This window comes from Festucalex cinctus, chromosome 17, assembly GCF_051991245.1.
Source record: "Festucalex cinctus isolate MCC-2025b chromosome 17, RoL_Fcin_1.0, whole genome shotgun sequence".
Taxonomy (NCBI): Eukaryota; Metazoa; Chordata; class Actinopteri; order Syngnathiformes; family Syngnathidae; genus Festucalex; species Festucalex cinctus.
Genome location: NC_135427.1, coordinates 10,347,803 through 10,368,931, shown reverse-complemented (window position 1 = coordinate 10,368,931; position 21,129 = coordinate 10,347,803). Strand labels below are relative to the sequence as shown.

General features: G+C 40.0%; 3 protein-coding genes across 8 annotated transcripts in view; 1 reads left to right on the top strand and 2 right to left on the bottom strand.

Moving 5' to 3' along the window:
• Positions 1 to 92: 92 nt before the first annotated feature.
• On the bottom strand, positions 93 to 17,052 carry LOC144004666 (transient receptor potential cation channel subfamily M member 4-like). 2 transcript variants are annotated; one of them, XM_077502041.1, is made up of 28 exons: positions 16,777 to 17,052; positions 15,089 to 15,150; positions 14,826 to 15,003; positions 14,016 to 14,196; positions 13,254 to 13,423; positions 12,658 to 12,835; positions 11,325 to 11,389; positions 10,991 to 11,224; positions 9,149 to 9,251; positions 8,941 to 9,062; positions 8,579 to 8,860; positions 8,360 to 8,461; positions 7,458 to 7,586; positions 7,229 to 7,358; positions 6,888 to 7,033; positions 6,686 to 6,798; positions 6,097 to 6,213; positions 5,642 to 5,691; positions 5,310 to 5,548; positions 4,765 to 4,880; positions 3,668 to 3,800; positions 3,424 to 3,598; positions 2,643 to 2,808; positions 2,370 to 2,551; positions 2,156 to 2,288; positions 1,493 to 1,565; positions 617 to 710; positions 93 to 532 (listed from the first exon to the last, which is right to left on the bottom strand). In XM_077502041.1, exons 1-28 carry the CDS (start codon positions 16,837 to 16,839, stop codon positions 510 to 512), a joined length of 3,759 nt encoding a protein of 1,252 aa, XP_077358167.1. In that variant the 5' UTR covers positions 16,840 to 17,052; the 3' UTR covers positions 93 to 509. The 2 variants fall into 2 exon arrangements, with proteins under 2 accessions (XP_077358167.1, XP_077358168.1); XM_077502042.1 differs by lacking the exon at positions 16,777 to 17,052 and adding an exon at positions 16,453 to 16,593.
• LOC144004669 (chaperone Ric-8A) overlaps positions 5,161 to 21,129 on the top strand; it is a 26,620-nt gene continuing 10,651 nt past the window's right edge. The window contains exons 1-8 of one of the 5 annotated variants that reach the window (XM_077502055.1): positions 5,161 to 6,245; positions 6,782 to 6,987; positions 7,468 to 7,605; positions 11,066 to 11,227; positions 14,005 to 14,115; positions 18,174 to 18,302; positions 19,310 to 19,621; positions 20,989 to 21,087. The gene's annotated coding sequence lies outside the window, so the exon portion shown is untranslated. Of the gene's footprint in view, positions 6,246 to 6,298; positions 6,988 to 7,467; positions 7,606 to 11,065; positions 11,228 to 14,004; positions 14,116 to 16,282; positions 16,427 to 16,953; positions 17,009 to 18,173; positions 18,303 to 19,309; positions 19,622 to 20,988; positions 21,088 to 21,129 lie in introns of those variants that run through there. The other 4 variants (XM_077502056.1, XM_077502057.1, XM_077502060.1 and 1 more) reach the window with 4 other exon arrangements.
• Positions 17,130 to 18,684, bottom strand: LOC144004672 (uncharacterized). The gene is made up of 4 exons (XM_077502064.1): positions 18,543 to 18,684; positions 18,383 to 18,464; positions 18,148 to 18,300; positions 17,130 to 17,652 (listed from the first exon to the last, which is right to left on the bottom strand). The coding sequence occupies exons 1-4, from the start codon at positions 18,586 to 18,588 to the stop codon at positions 17,490 to 17,492; spliced, it is 444 nt and encodes a 147-aa protein (XP_077358190.1). The 5' UTR covers positions 18,589 to 18,684; the 3' UTR covers positions 17,130 to 17,489.

Genomic DNA, 21,129 nt, shown 5'->3' with positions numbered 1-21,129 from the left:
CTGTTGTCATTCATGGAACAGAATAATGGCTTTGTGTTCAACTAAACCGGCTCAAATTCCACACCAAGTTGTGCCATGTATAAAGAGACCTGTAAATTGATACATTTTATTATAAAACAACTCACTGCAGTGAAACAGTTAAAGAATCATTTTCCTCAAGTAGTGCAACTCCATCAACAATATAAAGTGACAAAAAAATAGTTCATATTGAGCATCGAATATGAATTAACATGCAAAATGTTTAGCCCCCACCTGTGTAACACCATATTTAGTTACAGTGTTAAATATACACATTAACTAGTTGTAGACTTAAAACATAGTTTGGCATTTGAATAGCATAAATTGCACTTTAAAAACTATACAAGTACTGTATTCAATACTGTAACAATGTCATGATGGCTGCTTTTCCTCCTGAGGCCACCCATAATATGGTCTGGCAAACAGTTGGCATGGCAACAGCCAAGGTAAAAATGTCATCGTAACCACCCCAGAGTCTCGGTCTCACGGCATCAACAAGATGGTGTAAACGAATCTGTGTAAAAGAAAATGATAAAAAGAGTGCAGTAAGAAAGGGAGGTAATGTAAAAATATTAAATGGTACAATTTTAGCAAGTACCTCTCAGGTTTGGGGGAGGCCGAGGAGGTTTAAACGAGCTGCCTTGCGCCAAAGTATCGACAATCCAGCTTAGTGCGCTGGAGCAATATTCCACCTGCGAGATAGTAACATTCATCAAGACAACTGAACAAATTACTACTTCACATAACAGAACTTGATGTTCTCTAGCAAGCTACTTTTATTCTTTGATTACACTTGTTCAAAAATTAAAGTAATACTTGTGAGAAACATATAAATCAATTTGATCAGTCACAGGCACAAAAAGTATCGTTCATGACAACACAATGATTCACACATGCTGTTAGCGAGCCAATTAGTCATACAAACACACCATGAGGAAGTAAACCTAGAAAGAAGAGACAGATATTACCATTGTTGTGACCCGATTAAACAAACCTGCTTTCTTCTGTGGGGACTGACAACTTTTTCAGCTCCAAGGGACTTGGGACATTTTTGATATTGGAAAATTTGAACAGATTTTTTTCCCCACCAAATATACACAAAGTTCATCTGGCCCCATAAGGGGTCCCTACCGCTCAAACAGCTGTTTTTCCCCAACATCAGTACTGTTAATAAAGTGTTAGTGTTGCTTTGGTCCATGTCAAAAATGCCAGTTCTAATTGAACAAGGAAATTAACTGGAAACTAACTGGTTCAAACTTGTGTTGTGAATTTTGCCGTTCAGGTCCGTAAAAAGTACCAAAGAATGACATAGTTTAATAAGTGGGTTCAAACATTTAGAGAATGTGAAATTAACTTCAGCCCAATACCCTTAACTGTTTTGTGTGCACTACTCTAATTGTTTTGTTTTCTAACCGTCTAATTGTGAGGTGCAACTTTCGGTTCATAAACTTCCCAATTCGGTTCATAAACTTACCTCACTCTCCAAAGTCCTGAGCCTGTGGTCGAAGTCTCTGCTTTCGGTCAGATGTTTCATCACACCGTCCACCCTACAATTAAAAAAAAATAAACAAATTTTTACCTCATTCACTCAGCCATTTTCACTGAAGCAACCCCCTTCGCTCCCGGCTGTTTTACTGGATTTTGAAAAGCTCACAGACTACTGTGTTCTACTGCTATAAAAATATGGAAACCACCAAAAGAAAGATTAGAGTCTCTTCTTTCATCAAGAAAAGTAAAGTATGTTTGTATCCGTTTCTGTTTTGCAGCAATTTAGCATTAGAATAGAGCTAGGTTTCATCTATATATTCACATTCCTGGTGAAAACGCTAGCAAAAAGAGCTTGTTGCAACATGGCCCTGGCTTATCTCTTACTCTGCTGCCACCTGCTGGCAGTTTTTTGTAATAACTGCCATTGCTTTAAGCCACCTCTTCAGATCAGAGGCTGTATCAAAGCCTTCTGTATGTGCTTGCATAAAAAAACATGTAAATACGTTTTGGGGAGTGAAGTGCAAAGTATTGAAAAACGTGTTTACACGTTTTTTGGGGTGGGTTGAAAGTGTCCATGGTCACCATTATAATATGAAATCAGTTTCATCTCCTAGAGGTTATTGCAGTAACGTTAAAAGCTTCGCCTCACTTGGCAGACATGCGCTTGAGCCTCTCCGAGTCACTACTCTTCTGGATCTTGTTTTGAGTGGTCAGGAAGTCCTCCTTCTGGATGGTTTCCCACGTCATAAGTCTGTTCGCTGCCTTGCCTTTGAGCTGCAACACTGATGAGACACAAACAAGCGGACGTTCACCCGTGCTAGCTTTGCAAAAACCCAGATCAAACCTTGAGGGAAAACACTGACCAAAGTGGTGGATCTTGACGGAGGCAACCTTGCGGATGTTCCTCTTGATGAAGAGGTTGATGTGAGAGAGGATGATGAAGGGCGGCGCCAACGAGGGCCGCGAGTGGTACTGGACGATGAGGTTGTACCGCTGGAACTTCCAGTAAATGTCACTGTTGGCCTGCACCTCAGAGAAGGTGTAACTGCACAGACAAAAGCACACCAGTGGTTGTGAAGATTGAAGGATCCCGATGAAGTTTGAGAACCCCTGATTCATGAGACAGACGTGTTTACCTGAACATGGCAATGAGAAGATTGATGAGCAGGATGTTGGTGACCAGCAGATAAATAACCAGCAGGATTACCACCAGCCAGTTGCTGTACGTAATTCGACACGGCTCCGCACCGCCGTCAATCAGCGTCACGTTGTTGGTGCACGGCATGTCCCAGTCCTTCCCCACTGGGAAGAATGCAGATAAAAGACAAAAAGGAGTCAGAGAAACTCATCACTGAAAGAGATCTAATTGTTAGAATTCCTCACAGGTCCAAAAGAAAAAAAATCTTGAGATTAGATACAAGCATTTTATTGAATGCTAAAACTAAATGAACAGGTTCTAACCATGCATTCACATTTCTTGACAATAATATGTTATATGTGACCTCACTAGTCTAAACATGACATTCTGGTTAATATTACATTTGTGGAATATGAGTTATGAAGCAAAATCCAGCTGTTTTTATCCATCTCAGGAGGCGGCCATTTTGCCACTTGCTGTCGACTGAAGATGACATCAATGTTGCTCAGGCAACGACCAATCACAGCTCACCTGCTTTCTGAAGCTGCACTGTGATTGGTTGTTACCTGAGACCTATGATGTCATCTTCAGTCGACAACAAGTGGCAAAATGTCCGCCCCTTGAGATGGATAAAAACGGTTGGATTTTGCTGCTTAACTCATTAATATTAACCAGAATAACATATTTCGACTAGTAGAGCTGCATAGAACATATTGTCAAAAAAAATTGGATTGACTTCCCCTTTAAGATTAAATGTTTATGTAAATATGCGCCCCTACCGTCCATTTCTTCGACAGGAATTTGCCCAAAAATGTGCAAGTAGGGCCTATAGAAAACCCGGCGGAAGATGCGATCAAGTTGGGGATCATACGAATACAGCAAAGCCTGGTTGGCCACACCGTAAGCCATTAGCCAGATGCCCAGGAAGAAGAGGAAGAAGAACACGTCCTTCATCTGATTGACCCAAAAAAAAAAGAAGAAGTGAGAAATACTCATTTCTGTGTTTTGTTACTTTTTTCTTACCATCTTTCCCACTATGATGATTTTGGGTCCCAGCTGTTTGTGAATGGCGAAGATGTGAATGAGGCGAAGTGTGAAGACCATGTAATCCACACACATAACATCTCGGCCCAATTCGTAGGACCAGCTGAACATCCTGAAACACAAGCAGACCATCTTAAAAACGACGTGGCAATGGCGTCTCCTAGTGCTCAGTTAAAGTCCGTGATGCTTTTCTAGCGCAGTGATCAACAACCACTGTTCCTTGAGAGATCAGCAAGTGTGTGGCGAAAAATGTTACATTTACTTAAATTTATTTTTATTTATATATTTAGTATTTTTACTTATATGTGTTTATTTTAGTTACATTGACTACAATACTAATGGCCAACATAATATAGCCACTAGCCAATACCAAATGTCCAACTGTTCATCACAAACAAAGCAGTGGTTTAATTCCTGAATGTGCATTTGATATTATTGGAACACATCAAAATATTATGCATAGTTTCAACACTGCGCTTAAAAAAAAAAAAAAAACACCTACTTAATGTTTACACTGTTGCAAACGTTAGGTTAAACAAAACAAAAACAAAAAAATCACCTAAATAAACGTTTCAGTACTACGGAGCCCCTCTGGTGTGGTGTAAAGGATGCCAACAACTGGCGTGGCAGGGACATTATTAAAAAGTGACTGTTAAAGCATCTGCACAGGTGGAAAGGATTTCACTATTTATATGACAAGAGCGAGATGAAAACGAGACAGAAAGGCAATAATTCAGTGTTGTCATATTAATGCGGTTAACAAAATATTAGAGACATCTAAAAAAACAAAACAAAACACATTATTAAATTTATACTTCTCTGACAGTGTCAATCAAAAGTGAGCATTACCCTCTTTGGAACGAATTAATGAAGCCGCTTTTGTACCATATGGTCAAGATAAAGTGCTATACAGGTGCACTCCATTTATTTAAATCTCACTGCCCTGTGTAGTGTTGTGACATTTTTGTTTGGTGGTGTGCTTTGTCCCGTGAAATAGTTCTCTGACGTAAAAGATGTTCCTTGGCTTAGTCAAGGTTGTCAAACACTGCAGTACAAATGCATTGATGAGCCATTACCTGCAAATTAGGCCAATTATGAACAGTATGATGGCGGTAAGATCACACTTGTTCCACACATCCTGAATGTACACTCTGACTCTCTGGCGCAGAGTCATCGTCCCTAAAAAGAAGGTCTTGGAAAGAAAAACGACGACATTAGGAAAAGTGAATGTGTAAATTGTAATTATATACTTGGGGTGTCCAAAGTCTTTCTACCGAAGTTCATAAATAGAACAGGCTCAGCATTTAAACAACAGGCCAGGTTGAGTTTTTGTTGTTGTTGTTTTGTTTGTTGAAATCAAGCTACGAATAGTGAAACTCCGCCCCTTTTGACCCCAAAAAACAATTAAAATGGAGAGGATCATAAAGCATCAACACCATACATATAGCATGTACACAATGATGAACTCATGCTACATAAATGGCTGTATTTAGTAAATTAATCAACACAAACTACCTTTACATGAGGCTCATCACTATATTAAAATGTATGTCGGGCCTGTAAAAATGTGCAGCAGATTTTGGACACCCCTAATGTATATGAATCGCCTCGCCTCATTTACCTCTCGTATCTCCTCGCACACAATGGTGAACACCCAGAAATAAAGCACCAGCTCGGTTATGGCAGGACCTGCTGGCGGCGGCGGCTTGAAATCCACCAGCAGCACGTAAGCGAAAAGCAGCAGAAATAGGAAGTACATGAGGACGTTGCCCAAAAAGGCCGTGACTGGCGCGAACCAGAACTGGCGCCATCTCGACACGATGAACGGCCGCTCGGGAGGTTTTGAAGACAGAGGTCTGCCTGAACAAAACGATATGTCGACACCGTTGGGTCACATCCTGACTCAGCATTTCGGGCAGTATTTACAGTACAGGAAGGGAAGTAGTGACTCACCTTTGATGGTAGCAGTCCTGGGAGTGTACATTCCCTGTGAGTCTGCTTCACTGGGGGTGCAACCACAACGTGAGTTCAGTCATGTGAAAGTCATCGACATAAAGCTCAAAACGTGATAAGTGAGGACTACAGCAATGCAATGCTGCCTTGAAATACGAGTGACATTTTTTTTTTTTTTTTAAGATTTTTCGAGAGATGAGCAAAAATTTGAGGTACACGTGTACTTCAGCACCCCACCACTAGATGGCACCAGCAAACAAGCCTTATCAATTCACAATGATTTCCTCATGATGGAAGTATAATATCATTTGGTAGCAGTAAGATACAATTTAGCTAGTATGCTAACGGCTAACAGCAAAAACTCAAGAGTCACTGTGTATTGTGCGCCTCTAGATCTACCCGGTTCGCTATTTATGAATTTTGCGATAAACGGGGGTAATATTGTAAATGATTACATGTGCTTAATGTCGGAGAAGGAGAAGATGGTGGTGCCGTAGAGGCTGTCGTTGTCCCGGCCCACGACGTCCTCACTGGGCTTCACATCTTTCTCCTGCTGGTGCTCCTCTGGTGCCCTGCAAGGTGTAGCGGAGACCCGGATATATAAGTAAGTAGTGTGATGTCATACAAACTTACCTATGAATTCAACAAGAAGGAGGTTTTTTTTTTTTTTATGTGTAGTTATTTCATGTTTTTCCCCTCTTTGAAAACAGATTGACTTCAGACTTGGCATGTATCATCTCAAGACCTGAGACAACAATTGGGCAAAAAAATCTTGACTTTTTGAAATACTATATGATGGGGGCGGGGCATCAAATATTGCCTTTAAAATTTCATTTGTCCAGAAAGAGCAAATGCTTAATAACTCCCATGTTCAAGCTCCAAAAAATCTCAAACTTCTCATGCAACTTACATGGGGCATACTTCCACATACCTACACGTTTCATGTATGTGATCAGCAGATTTTTATTTTTTTTTTATTTCCATTGGAACTAATAAAATATATCTATGTATATTTTCTTGATCCATATTTTTTCTTGACATTACCTGAAGGAGATCAAGTTAGTGTAGCAGAGGACAGGGCAGAAGAAGGCGAGTAGCAGTTTCCACACCTCTGTGTTCCTCTTCATGTCACCCCACCAGATTTGTGACAACAGAGACTATGGAGAGAGAGAAAAGAGGCCCTTCACTGCACTCCAAGTGATATGCTCATTTGAAAGTGAGCTCTGTGGAAACAAAAGCGAGCTACCTGAACTCCATCGTGGCTGAAGAAAAGGCGCGCGTCTGCAGCCATTCCCATTTGGAGGCACGTGGTCCCGCCCCAGACCGGAGATTTGCGAATCAGCAAGGTGAAGGAGCGACTTTCATTGCTACGGTAACACGAACTGAAGACGTCTGAAATTCAGAAAACAAGCTATATATTACAAGTTAAGATATTTGGGTTTTATAGGTGAATCTTTATTAGAGAAGATAAAGGTTCTGCTGAAATCATTTTAGGCTCATCCTGAAATTTCACCCAAAAGCTCAACATCTCAAACTTTTTGTAAATAGTGCATAATAAGCCCAGTACGACCATATTCCTGCTTTTACCGTGTGCAAGGTTCTCAAATTTCTGAGCCAACTCTTTCATCGAGAGTTTGGTTTCGGTCTCAACTTCCAGTTTGGAAAGTTCCCTTAATATCTTGCAGCCACTCAGAGCGCTCAGCACAGATTCTCCTGCCTGGAATGAAAAAGTCGAAAAGTCCATCAAATTAAATAAAATGACATTTTCAAGAGTTTGTTGTTAATTAAACGAGTCCATCTTTTAACGCTATCTCACCATCTCCCAGAAGAAAGTGGCCATCTCGCTGCGGTTCTGGAGGACGGCCCAGATGAAGAGCGAAGCCCAGGGGAAGAGGCAGCGCTTCTCCCGATACAAACAGTCTCCACGCAGCAACTTGCTGGCGCGCTGGAAGGAGAGGAAACAGGTTGGTGGTAAATTTGAGGGTACAGTGAACTCCTGTTCATTAGGGGTATGAATTGGCCTAGTATCTGGCGATTCGATCCGTATCACAATTTAAAGGTCACAATTCGATACCAATAAATCCCGATACAAATGTATACGTCAATTATGATTTTTTTTCAAATTCAAAATATTAAGGCTTAATGTTCTATTAATATAACATTCGTCCATGCTTAAAAGTGTGAACCCTATGTAAGATGTTTTGTTGAATATTTCCATCAAAAAATTATGTTTAAACATCGATTCGGCTGCATATTGAATCAATATAAACATTGCGCGCTGTAATATTGCGATATATTGCCGAATCGATTTTTTTGTTTATCGTTTGGGTTATGTTCCAGACAAAGATGAAAAACACAATATAGAGCGCATATAGAAATAATTTGTCAACATATTCGGACACACACAAAAATTTGCAAGCAGAAAATGCATAGAAAATTCTGTACAGTGTTTACAAGTGCTGTACGCTGTAAATTCCCCTAGATGGCATAATTCCCTAAATTATGTAACGTTATTGTGTAAAAGTATGCTATTTTCCTCATATATTGACTTCTAATGCAGTATAAAAATATTTGTTTTCAATTATTTACAGTACTCATGTTAATTTAAAAAGCTACGAAAAACCCTTAAAAAATTAGCACTATAAACAATCACATACTTCCTGTACACTGAACCGTAATACAATGCATCATACAATATTGCAGGGAGTTTAAGAATACCCTCATTGCCCTCCTCTTGGATGTAATCTGCTCCAAATCCAAGGGTGCATAATAGAATGGCTGGCAGACGTCACCCATTAACAGTTCTAGTACTCTTGACACCTGCGATGAAAATAAAAATAAATATGAGGATGACCACACCTGTAAGTTTTCAGAATGGGTTATTTTTATTATTATTATTATTTTTTTTTTATTATTATTATTATTTTTTTTTATCACCTCAAAAAGACTGAGCTCCTTCACTGGTCCACTGTGAATGTTCTCAGCTGCACCTTTGCTGGGGACCTCCTGCAGGTGTGACGGTGTACCGAGTCTCTCCAGCAGGCGGCGCTGGAGTAGCTGGTAAAGAAGTGTCCCGTCAGCCACTGATCTGTAGAGGCTTTCCAGCCGACCATAGGTCAGGTAGTCCAGGATGTTTAGACCATTCTCGGTGAAGAGGCGCACAAATTGAGGCTTGTCATTGACCAAGGCGTCCGTCATGGAGTCCTCCAGGTCTTCATACTGTGATCATTGGAGAGTGTTGGAAGTCAGCGATTTTAGGACTAAAACTTAGAAAAGACTCGACTCGACTGGAGACTCACCCGCCACTGGATGTCTCCGTTGAAGAGTTCGCTCTTGGCGATGTCCACCCTGTTCCACGTGACTGCGAGGTTCAGCTCTTCGTTGTACGGGCTGTGGTCAACTGACACGCGCTGTTTAGACGCTGAGAAGTCGCGCAGAATTTTAAGTTATGCTGCCAAATGAAAAGTGCCAAATTTCCTTCATGTGGCTTTCATATTTATACGATACCTCCCACCAGAGCTTTGAGCAGCACTGTGTCAAAGTCGTTGGGGCCCTCCTGTTCTCCGTGGTAGATGGTGATCAAGTCTTTGTTTTGGTAGATGCTCAGAGCCTGAATGGGTCCACATAGTATAATATGAGCATAATACACAAAAATCTATTTATGTTTAACAGGCTTGAATTTGATTAGTTAATTGTGAACATAGCCACATCCCCAGTTTGTAACGGTTACCAAGTAACAATAATCAAGTAACTGTCACTAAGTGACTAAAGGGAACTTAAAAAAAAAAAACACAAAAAAACAAACAAACAAACATGTTTGTAAAAGCTGGAATTGATTTGGTGTTACTCAAAAGTCCTTTAAATGGTAGCGGGCGGGTGCTGACAAGTAACGATAGCCAGGTAACAATATGTGCTAACTGCTTACCCGTAAAGGGTGAATGAAACTGCATTAAAGCTGTCACGGGTAGAGTAGCCAATCAGTCCTCAAAAGGTTTGCCCCACTCCCCACTGCACTTTGGCATTTCCTTTTAATTAACAGTCCACACACACACAACAGATATCCTTAGCAGCGAAATGACATCAAAATTTTCCATTAACAAAGTGTTTGTTGTTTCAACAGCCTGAGCGCAACAGTGGATGATGTTGCACATGAGAAAAAAAAATTAAGGGGCCATTGTAGCGAGGGACGTCTTGTGAGCATGTATGCCCTCTGCAAATTACTTGGCAACGTTCCATGTCTGTTATGAAATATCCTGTCTGTGCTCTGATGGAATTTTGAGCCCAGCGGCATTAAAAGAAAGGTCAACCAAAACCCTGCGATCATCTATTGTAAGCCCCTAAGTTTGCAATGGGGTGGGCAATTTTTTTTTTGCGCTCAAGGACCACAATTTTAATTTTTCATTTTTAAAGCGGAGCAATGTAAGATAGTTATTTTAATAAAACAGCATTAATTTAAACTCATTTTGTCCTGCATTATTACAAATTATTTTAATTACAATCAATCAGGTAATAAGCTATTTAATTTTTAAAAAAAAAAGCGCAAAAACAGTTTTACTAATATTTACGTATTTGATGTCATTATTTTTAGTTTGATAATAAAATAATTTTATTTATAATCAATTTAGATAAAAAAATTAACTAAATAAACTGTTTTAATTAGTCATTATAAATAACACGATCAAATATTTATTATGAAATTAACTAATTATTTTTTTTAATTTGACGTACAATATAAAATGTGTAAAATATTTTTTTTACATGATTTAATCAAATAAATGGCTACATAATTATAATCAATTTATTTTGATAAATAATCCATGTTCATTTTTCATTATTTAATTACATTGTATTAGGATAATAAATTGTTTTTATTTGTATTAATAATCAATTTAATTATAATTTAGACAATTATTTAATGAAATAAATTTTGCATAGACATTTACATTTTATGAAAAAATATTTTAGGAATAAAACAATTTGTCATGTTTTTATTGATAATATACAATATATATAATGTTTTATATATAATATACAATATATAATATACAATATATAATAAAAATATAGCTTTTAGTAGTATTTTAGTATTTACAATAACCAGTATAAATAAATTATGAATAGTGCAAATAACTAAAATTAATACATACATTAACCAAATTTAGGAAAAAAACAGCTAGAAATATTACTCTTGATCATGTAAATGCTCAGTTGGCCGGATTGAAGAATATGTGTAGTTTTTTGCCCATCCCTGGGTCACACCCTTACTGCTGGGCCTTCCTGCTTGCTGCATGTAAAAAAAAAAAAAAAAAAACACACACACAAAGGTGTGACGAGAGGTGTTGAACTTACACGCTCAACAAGTTTGTCCGTCTCCACTTCAGAGGGAAAGTATTTGCGAACCCGTTCCGCCACTCTGTCTTTCAGGTCCACACTGGGACCTGCCTCACCGTCGCACTCGCCGGAAGACGGGACGACCGGCGCTGACGACAAGTTCTTCACGATGTCACTCAGGAAGTCGGCCGTGCCCCCTGAGCCCGCAAGCACCAACCAGGGCATGGAGCTCTTCAGAGAAAGATCAACTCTCTGGTATGAAAGGAAATAGGGACACATGGCTTGAGGTAGTGTTGTTCTTTGCACTGCTCACTAAAGTGAATGACACAATCCGATTTTGACAAAGCTTTACCTCCAGTAGAGTGGCGTCCCCTGAGACCAGCATGCAAAGAACTGGGATGTCGATACTGCCACTGCCTAAAAATAGCAAACAATAAATTAAAAAGAGACATTAGGAATATTCTGAATTTATTAATACAAGTACCTGTGAGAATATTGCTGCAATCACAGGAAATATCTACAGTGGGAATAAAAGTCTACACACCCCTATTCAAATGCCAGGTTTTCATAATACATATAATCAGAAAAAGATAAAGCATTGCGAAACTTTTGCCATTAATGTAATATTTAGGAAAGTTAAGAAGAAAAAAAAAATCACATTAAAACTTGTTAAATGGGAGGCAGCACATACCTGCCACCATTTTAAGTACCTTTGATTAACCCCAAATAAATTTCAGATGGTTTAGTAGGCTTTTCCCGAAGCTTTATTTTTTTTCTATTTTCTATCAGAATTTTGAAGATTTTGTGCTAACACTGCCTATCATTTCGAATTGTTCATAATTCCCTCCAATTTGCCGAAAAATTATGGAGAAAAAGTTTAATAATTGTTCCAAAATTTGCCAAAACACACTTAAAATCTACCAAACACCTCTGGCAAAATGTGTTCAATGGTCCAATAAAAACAAGTTTGAACTTTTTGGCCGTAATTCAGATCAGAAGCACTTTAAATGGTGCATGTGTGTGCCGACTCTTATTTAACGTAATTTCTTCAGTTGGAGGGAATTCAGGTAGAGGGAATTATGAACAGTTCCGACACTTCCACCAAGCGGATTAACAATTTCCAGATACATTTTAGTCTTCCACTAATAATTGAATAGCTACTTTTGTTGGTTTGATTTACCTAACAGGTAAATTAAAAACAAACAACAGCAACATCAAAAAACTAAGTCTTACAAAAATCTGTATGTATCTTCAGGGTCATGTCTATAAATTATGACCAATTTATTTGTAGTCAGGCAAGAGTTAAAGCAGTTTCGGAATCTTGCTCATTTTTGCCACTGCACTCATCTTGACTTTACATGTCGAGGAGCAATGTGTCAAATGCATGCTTGGGCATGCAATGGCTGCCAGTAGATACCAAAAGATTATCACATGCCTTTAGTTCAGGATTCAACACAACAGCGCTCAATAAATGCTGCATAACATGTTGTGGTTGCAAGGCGCAATTCTTCAGGGAGTGAGATCCGTGCTTTCTTTTAATTCAGGTTGTATCGTTTTAAAAATACTCGCAATAATAAACAGCGTGGGGGGAAACGACAGACAATGGAGGCAGCTGACCTTGAGCTCACAGACTGAACGTAAAATCAGCGCACACAATGGGTCCCATTTCACACAAAAGCAGTTACCCCAAATGCCTGTGCGCTGGTGGGAGATGTAGTCCTCCAGTTTGGCCCTGAAGCCCGTCTCGCCACCTCTGCGTCCCATGCTGCCATCATCCACCAGCAGGAAAGCCTGGTAGTTGTTATCCAGGCAGCACGAGTCCCGGGTTGTGTTGTGGACATAATACTTGGCAGGAAAACTGCCCTGCAAGAAAAAGAATCAGGGGAAAAGTTCGTGGCAGGTGTTCTTTGATTAAAGGTCAAGAATGACTGTTTTGTAGATCCCAAGATAGATAACATGGACATAAGTATTGGGACAGTGAAAATGGTGGAGGAAAAACAGTTTGTCTTGGGACATTTTTGCATAGTAAAAGTTGATAAATTAACAGAGGTGGCAAATCCAGGTCCAGAAAGTAAATAATCTGGCACAGTTGGGCTTTTAGCTAGCTAGCAGGTAAACAAGCACCATGAGAGCTAGCTTGCTAGCACCTGCGACTAAAGCCAAACTGTGGCAGGGTTTTTACTTTGTGGACCTGGATTTGCCACCTCAGAAAATTAAGAACCGAGACCTTCAATTAGACTTTCTTACAAGTACAAAACAAGGTTTGGCACGAGAGGACAACCTGTTCATTGACCAGCTGCTGCCGGTTGTGGACGAGGCCCCAGGGCGTGACGCCTAGAGCCACCACCTTGTTGAGGGAGACCGAAGAAGCTGCAGTGGCGTGATCCCTCACCGCCTCTCCGACGCACCTGCCGACTCCTTCCCGCAAGCCCGCTGTCAAGATCCAAGCTCCTGAAAAATGTGGATCAACAGAATCAGGATTTGCAACATACAGCAAGATGCAGCTGTTGAGTGGAAACTCTGTATGCGCAAATTAGTCATTTGCTCTTGTTAAGTACAGTATGTGGTGTTTTGTAATTTGCTTTTATTTTCCAGAAAAGTAGTGATTACGCAGATGGGATTCCACCCAACAATGACGATATTGATATATGAATGTAGTTTCACTGAAGCTCGTTGAAAATCAGTAAATAAAAGAAACCAAGTCATGTGAAGAGCGTGCATGGGCGTCATTATTTTTGCTTTGATCTGAGGCCTTCCGAGAGGAAAGCTGGCAGAAATGACCTCAGATTGCGGGAGAACTCCGTGTGCCACCTGCACTTGGCAAACGAGTCAGGATGCGAAGGCCATTGTCGTTCCAAAATTAGGTTCACACCCTCAAGGAGGCCCTCACTTTATTGGCACGGTCTTTTTATTTTTTCCATGTGCAAAAACACTTTTCACATGATCTTTGGAAAAAAACATTGTTTAATGTCTGCACTATGAGTCATCAACATAGTCGTGATTAAAGTGTGCCTCACTTCCTTGTTTTGCAGAATGTTTTTACCTGTGCTTTGCGAGGCTTTTACCAGACCCTGCCTGAGGACCTCTCGCACCCACGTCTTCACTTTGGTCCTGCCTTCGCCGCCCACTACGGACACCACCAGGTTAGGAGCAGGCAGACCCCAGTGGGCAGTCATCAGGGTGTAGACCATCGACGGCGGTGTGTCCCATGACAGCCGCAAGAACTGTAGACAAAATAAGGTTTAGTTATTAACGCGAGTCTGAAAAGTGTCCAATGTTTTAGTCACTATTTCTGCAGCCTTTAACTCATTTTCAAACACATGTCCTCTATAAATGGCCAAAAAGGACACATTAATTAGAAGTATTGATTAGTGATAGACCGATATGGTTTTTTCAAGGCCGATACCGATACAGATTATTTGTAGTCAAGTTGGCCGATGACCGATATTTCAAGCCGATATTCATTTGCAGTAAAATGGGGAGGGGGGGGAATTCTTTCAAACTATATATAATTTCTCACTGAGTAACAAATTCATGTGAATGTAGCTCATTTGGGGTTTTTGTTAGGGTTCGTAAAAACGTTTCAAAAAGATTTTTGCGGTGAAAAATTGTGTGAATATGTTCCAAATGTGTTTACGACAAATAAAAACTGACTGCGAACATCTTACAAATCCTGATGAAAACCCCAAATTCGCTACGTTCGCAAGTATCCCCTGCTCAGTGAGCTTTATCGGCCTTCAGATTCAAAACATGGCCGATGCCGATATTTGTCAAAATGCCAAATATCGGCGCCGATAATCGGCCGGGGCCGATTATCGGTCTATCCCTATCCGAATGATAGAAAATGACCCACGTAGCTGTGCCTCTTGCTGGCGCCTGCAAACTGCAGCTCTCCGAAGGCATCTGTCGGATACTCAGAGGAGTGCTGGGCGCTGTCCCAGTGATTGACAATGGCCGTGCTGAAATAGTCGCCGAGAGCCACAGAGGCATGGATATCTCTTGTCCCACCACACTGGCATAATGCGCCATTACTAAGACAAATAGAGGAATTCAAGTGAATAAACAAGCATTAGGCACCAAAGGGGACTGCACAAAGTAAAAAAAATGTCACAGTACCTGAAAGAATCTTCCACAAAGGTGGTGCAAATTCTTTTCTTGAAGATTTTGGGGATCCAGCTCTAGAAAACACATTAAGCATATTTTCAGATTTTAATTAGGGACCAAACGTTTAATTCTGAGCGTGATGGGGATGAAATAAAAGCCCAGCACATTGGATTTAGTTCCTAGAAAATAACTGCTATTACACTGGTGAGGCATGCAGCGTTTCAACACTTAACTGTGACTTATGGCAAGGTGCTGCAGTTTGCCCCAGTGTGTGTATGTGACGAGAGCGTGAAGGCTTGAGATGTGTACGTGTTAAACACATTCTAAATTGCAAAATGTGTCTCTTTTTAGCTCGAAAGTTACCAAATATAAAAGTATTATCAAAAATGTTTTTCTGTTTTCAAATGGTGTCAGGGTGAAATAGTGGTTAGCATATCTGAATCACTGTTTGAAGGTTGAGAGTTCCAATCAAGGCTTCGGCTTTCCTGTGTGGAGTTTGTATGTCCTTTCCTGGCTTGCATGGGTTTAGAGGGTTTTTTCCCCCCAAAACGTGCATGTAAGGTTAATTGAGGACTAAATTGTTTGTAGGTGTGAATGGTTTATCTAAATGTGACCTGCGATTGGCTGGCAGCCAGTCCAGGATGCAACGTGCCTCTTCCCTGAAGTGCTGGGACAGTCTCCAGCACACCCATGACCCTACTGAGGATAATTGGTATAAACAAGGGATGGATGGATAAATAATATAAAAAGATGAAGGCTGCATCTTACCTGAAATGCATAAGCACTATTTAAATAGCACATGCAGTATGTTCAGTGTATAAGGCATAAACAAAAGTACGTGAATATGTCAACATAAGTGTCTATTTCTACAGGTATGTACAGGCTATGAGTAATATAATATGGTAGTAACAATAGGTTGTAAATGGTACTGCGTCTACTTTTTTTTTTAATGCTGCTATGAAGGAAAAAAAGACTAATAATACACTTATTATTATTATTATTATTATTATTATTATTATTATTAAAATATATATATTGTCATCGTAAAAAAATGTTTTGAGTAGGAGTGCAGTAACAACTAGTACAAAGAGGGCCGCGTTCCATTTAGTTGCTTCAATGAGTCCAACATGATGACACCAATACAATACAGCTGAGCAACTAGTCTGTCAAAGCAATATGGAACGCGGCCGCTGTGATTATACAGTCCTTTGCGCTACCCTTACTTTGATGTTCAAGGAACACGGCGTCAAATTTTCCGCTGATTTTTAACCTGGAGTCCATTCAAAACTGGACGCCATGCAATGACATCTTACAGGGAAAACCTCGCGCAGCATTGAAAGAAGTTGTCAGGTTAAAGTGACAAAAAAAACACACACCTCCGTTTCATGTGCAACTGCATTCCGATAGCTATTGTTAAGTTAGCATGTGACACTATCATCTGCTAACTTCCGCCGCTTTACACGATAAACCTAAACCTGTCACTTGGAAGCATGTTGGCCAAACGCCAGCGTCTGCCCGAATATATTTACGACGAACTTGCCCTTATGTTTGATAAGAAAGATACGTAATTGTGCAAGTCAAATGGTTTGAAGCATGCTAGCTGAGGCGTGGACGACGCGTCACTGTGACTCAAGTTAATCTGCCAACTTTCACAACTTCTAGTTCCTCCGCAACAATTGCAAAACTTCCTCTCCCCTCACCTGGTCCTTCTCAGATTTGATATTTTTATGTCCGCCGTCTGCCGCGTCTCCAGCGTCTCTCATGGCTTCTTTTCGTCCACTCCCTCGATTCAGAGGAAGATGACAGGAAAAACAACCAGCTTCGGGTTTTTTCTAACCATTATTTACTGAACATTTCCCTTTCCGATTTTATCACAGTTTCTCAGTCAGTCCAGGCGGAGGAAGGAAGGTGCAGAGCAAGCAAAACACACAGGTGAGGGTGTGGTTGGAAGAGGCAAATGCTGAACCTCCTCCAAACTAAATAGGAGTGGTCGGTCACAGCCACACAAATGTCACACCTGGTCCTGGATCTTGGGGAGCTCAGTTTATTAAGGAGCACTTCTGATGTTAAACACACTCCTGGGGAGCCATATGGGGCAAAATTACATGCTGAAAAACGTTTTAACAGCACAACTCTGGCACGTGACTAAAAATGTCACACTCAAGCTTGGGTTTCATGATGAGAGAGGGAAAAGTGCAAATGCAGAAGTACAATCACATAGCAACCAGAAGCTTTGTCATGAATTTAATCAGAACATAAATATATTACTGTCAATACAATTAAATAATATAATAATTTTTAAACCTTGATTAAAATTATAATTGTAGATAGCATACATCCATAACAAGTACCAGTCCATCCGAACACACAACGAGGAATTTGGTTATATCTTCCGTCCATCCAATGTCCGTTTTTATCTGCCATAACCCTGGGGGTCATGCGTATTCTTGGATTTTTCTTTTCCGCTCGTTTTGCTGATGTGATATAAAGTGTTGCCCAAGTTTTGGACGTGGCAGGTGCCGAACTTGCATCCAGGCTGGGGTGCGCGCCTCTGACGAAGTAGTCTTCCAGCCAAGCTGTTGGCAAAAGGGGGAAAAAAAGCATGAATATAATGTAAAAATAAGAAACATTTACACTGGAGAGTGGCCGTAACTAGCATATTTATAAATTTGTGGGAACAAAAAGTTGGTCATATTTTTAAGAGCTGAAATATCGTAAAATGTGAGCATATTCCAGATAATACCAAGTGTGTTTAGTATACAATCAAAAAATGTAAAAAGCACAAAAACAAGCCATATGTGCTTATATTAACACATCGTTTCATCATGAAAACTGAAATGGTTCGCCACTCATGTCCTACTGGGATATAATTGCATGTAACTGAGCATATTTTTTATTACAGTAGCCTACTGTGTAGCTTTGTTATTGAAGCAAATTTATTGTAATTGTACTGTACGCTGTACTTGATTTAAAAAAAAAATCCACATAATATATGATGTAATGTACAGTTTAAACAATTAAGAATGTAGTGTAGAATCTGTATGGTAGCAAACTTGTCATTTAATACGCACCTGTGTTTGATTTTATCCATGTCTAGATGTTGGACTCTTGAGCGAAAAGGGACAATCTTCAGGAGTGGAACGTGCTGCTCCTGTGCCTCGTCTGACCTTTCCAACCCTGACGCCTCGACCGTGTCCGCTGCGATGGATGCGTCTTTGTCTAAGCTGTGAGTCAATCAAGTGAGGTACACGTTAGAGCCAGAAAAGATCAAGAACGTCAATCATGCAGGTGTCCTTTTTTAGTCACCTGAGAGCGGGTCTAAGTGGCGAGGCAGCGGTCAAAGGTACAGTCAGTAGCAGCAGAACAGCTATCTCCATACCGTTGTGCTCTGTGGTAGAAAAGCAATCGAGTGAAGTTATTCTCAGGAAGGATTTTCCAATAGTTTTAACTGCTGGATGAAACTTACCAGCAAGAAAATTGAGAAATCCGCTGTTGCTTTTGGAGTGAACCATCAATCCAGAGGTGGCGGTGTTGTCGCTTTGTGATTGTCAAGTCGCTACGTCTGTCATGCTTTCGGCCCTTTGGGCCTTTTATAGGGTGAAGGAGGTGTGTCAGATTCTGGACTGTAGTCATGGTCAGTCTAGGCCAACTCCCATGCTCGTCATCTGTTGACATTCTGGAGTTTACATCCTAATTTATTGCATGGGTGATTGTAAACAACCTTTTAGTAACAGCCACAGCATATGATGATACTCAACGTGACCTTGTACATTGTTTGATGTTTACATTGATTCTAATGCCACCCCCCTTTCCCCGATATACGCCACCCCCCTCCCCCGTTTTCCTCCACATCCTCCTCCATCCCACCACTCTCAGTCCACTTGCTGCTGAGCAATTGTTCCACAAATCTCTCTTTCTTTTCCATCACCTGCAGGAAGCACGGAGGGGCCCAAAATAACGCTGATTCGCAGCTGCGGGCTTTGCTTTATCGCCCCATTTTTCCTGTGCCTTTTCCCCTTGAGTCACATTTGCCGTCACCGTGTTTATTTCTGAAACGTCCTTCGCTCCCACCAACCCCCACATACAGTGTGAAGGAAAACAACCACTTGATCTTGCACGCTTTTGTCAAACTTTACATTTTGTGGCATGACGGTGTCCCCACGTTAATCGCAAAAGGATTTCGGTGTCCTAAATTTCATTATACGATAATTTTTTTTTTTTTTTCGTTTGCAGAGAATTGGGGGGAACAGTTCTCAACAAACTACATGGTGGAAGGCCTGCTACAGCCAACCACTGATAAAAACGCCAAACTTCTAGAGCAGGCGTCCGCTCCTGACTTTTGGGACATCCTGTATTGATAAAATGCAGTAAAAAGTCATTTGGGTCTAAAACAATAAATCTTTAAAAACTTGTGATTGGCTGCTGGTAATAGCATGCAATAGAACACTTTTTGTTTCGATTTAAGCTCTACGATGGCTTCCCAAGCTTCCTGTTTGTCAAAGGGATTCTGGAAGTGAGCGCCAGAGGAAAATCCTGGCAATTCAGGTGAAGATAATACTCCAATCACATGATAACATGTAATGATTTCTCACAATAAAACTGATATGCAACACCATTTCTGTGAAAGTTTGCCAGTATTTACATTTTCAGATTTGAAAGTGTGTTATAATCAATTTAAATGTTTTGAAAATGTGAAGGGTAAAACAGTTTCAATGACTTTTTTTTGTAAGTACAATTTTGCATGCCTTTTATGTTTTGTTTTGTTTTTTATGACGGCGTATTAGGGTAACGTGGAAATAAATATATATTTATTTTAGCGGGTGGGGACAATATGACAAGAAAAAAAAGTGGCAAATTTGCCAGTTTATAAAGTCGGTAGGGTTTTCAAACAAGGAGATACTAATTTGCCACTTTTTTTCTTGTCATATTGCCCCCACCCTCTAAAATAAATATATATTAATTTCTACATATCCCCAATACGCCGTCATAGTTTTGGGTTTTTAAACTGGTGTACCTTTTTTTTAATTCATGGTTGGAACATTGAGAGTGTTCAAACACGTTAGAAATGTGAGAAAATATGAATGTGTATCTCTTCTTTCATAAGTTAAAAAAAGGAGATATATTTGTATCTGTTTCCATTTTGCAGCAATTAGCATTAGAATATAGCTAAGTTTCATCATTCATCACCTGTTGAAAACACTGGCAAAAACAGCTTGTTGCAACATGGCCCTGGCTGATCTCTTATACTCTGCTGCCACCTGCTGGCCTTTTTTTGTAATAACTGCCATTTCTTTAAACGACCTCTTCAGGTCAGAAGTTGCATCAAAGCCTTCTGTGTGCTCTACCATTAAAAAACAAAACAAAAAACAAAAACCGATGAATACGTTTTTGGTAGGGAAGGACAAAGTATTAAAAAACGTATTCACACGTTTATGGGTTTGAATGAGTTAAAAACAGGCAGCGAATTTGTGAAGCAAAATCCTCGTCAAAAAGGTTGCTGTCTTTATTTTATTTTTAAAATGTAATCAAAACAAACCTTGTTCTTAAACGTCACTGTTAAAACACACTTCCAATCAAGTGGCAAAACTGGTATCATTTTTATGTTAAGCATGGTGGTTGTCTCTGTTAAGTAACTTAAAGTAACTTGTAATCTAATTTAGTTGAGTAACTTTTTCAAGGTAACTGTCGGCACTGAACATACCCCTGTGGTAAACACTGGTTCACTAGTTCACTGAATCGCCTCCAGCACTATTACAGCTGTGGAGAAAAAAATCTCACTTATCAGAACTACTACAAATGCATATCAACAACTCTTCAGAAAACGATGCCATATTTCTATTCAGCGTTTGCACTGGAAGCACTCCAACATTTACCACACTCATTTTCACTCAGCCCTCTTTTCATCTCTCGAGTGCGCAACTTCCCTTCGGGAATCTATTGTTTACCTCCACCATGAGTAGCATCTGGTCGAGCCGTGTCGTCACAGCCCTGAGTCATCGCCCCATCACGAGGTAGCATAATAAGATCACGTCGCATGATTGTGAAGGAATTAC

Excerpts from the sequence above, each read along its gene's own strand:
- LOC144004666 (XM_077502041.1), bottom strand. The coding sequence starts at position 16,839 with ATGAGAGACGCTGGAGACGCGGCAGACGGCGGACATAAAAATATCAAA. Across the intron at positions 7,587-8,359 it reads CCAAGAGGAGGGCAATGAGG|CGCGCCAGCAAGTTGCTGCG; the intron begins GTATTCTTAAAC and ends CTCTCCTTCCAG. Across the intron at positions 711-1,492 it reads TCAGGACTTTGGAGAGTGAG|GTGGAATATTGCTCCAGCGC; the intron begins GTAAGTTTATGA and ends ACTATCTCGCAG.
- LOC144004672 (XM_077502064.1), bottom strand. The coding sequence starts at position 18,588 with ATGGTTCACTCCAAAAGCAACAGCGGATTTCTCAATTTTCTTGCTG. Across the intron at positions 18,465-18,542 it reads ATTTCTCAATTTTCTTGCTG|AGCACAACGGTATGGAGATA; the intron begins GTAAGTTTCATC and ends TTTCTACCACAG. Across the intron at positions 17,653-18,147 it reads ATGGATAAAATCAAACACAG|CTTGGCTGGAAGACTACTTC; the intron begins GTGCGTATTAAA and ends TTTTGCCAACAG.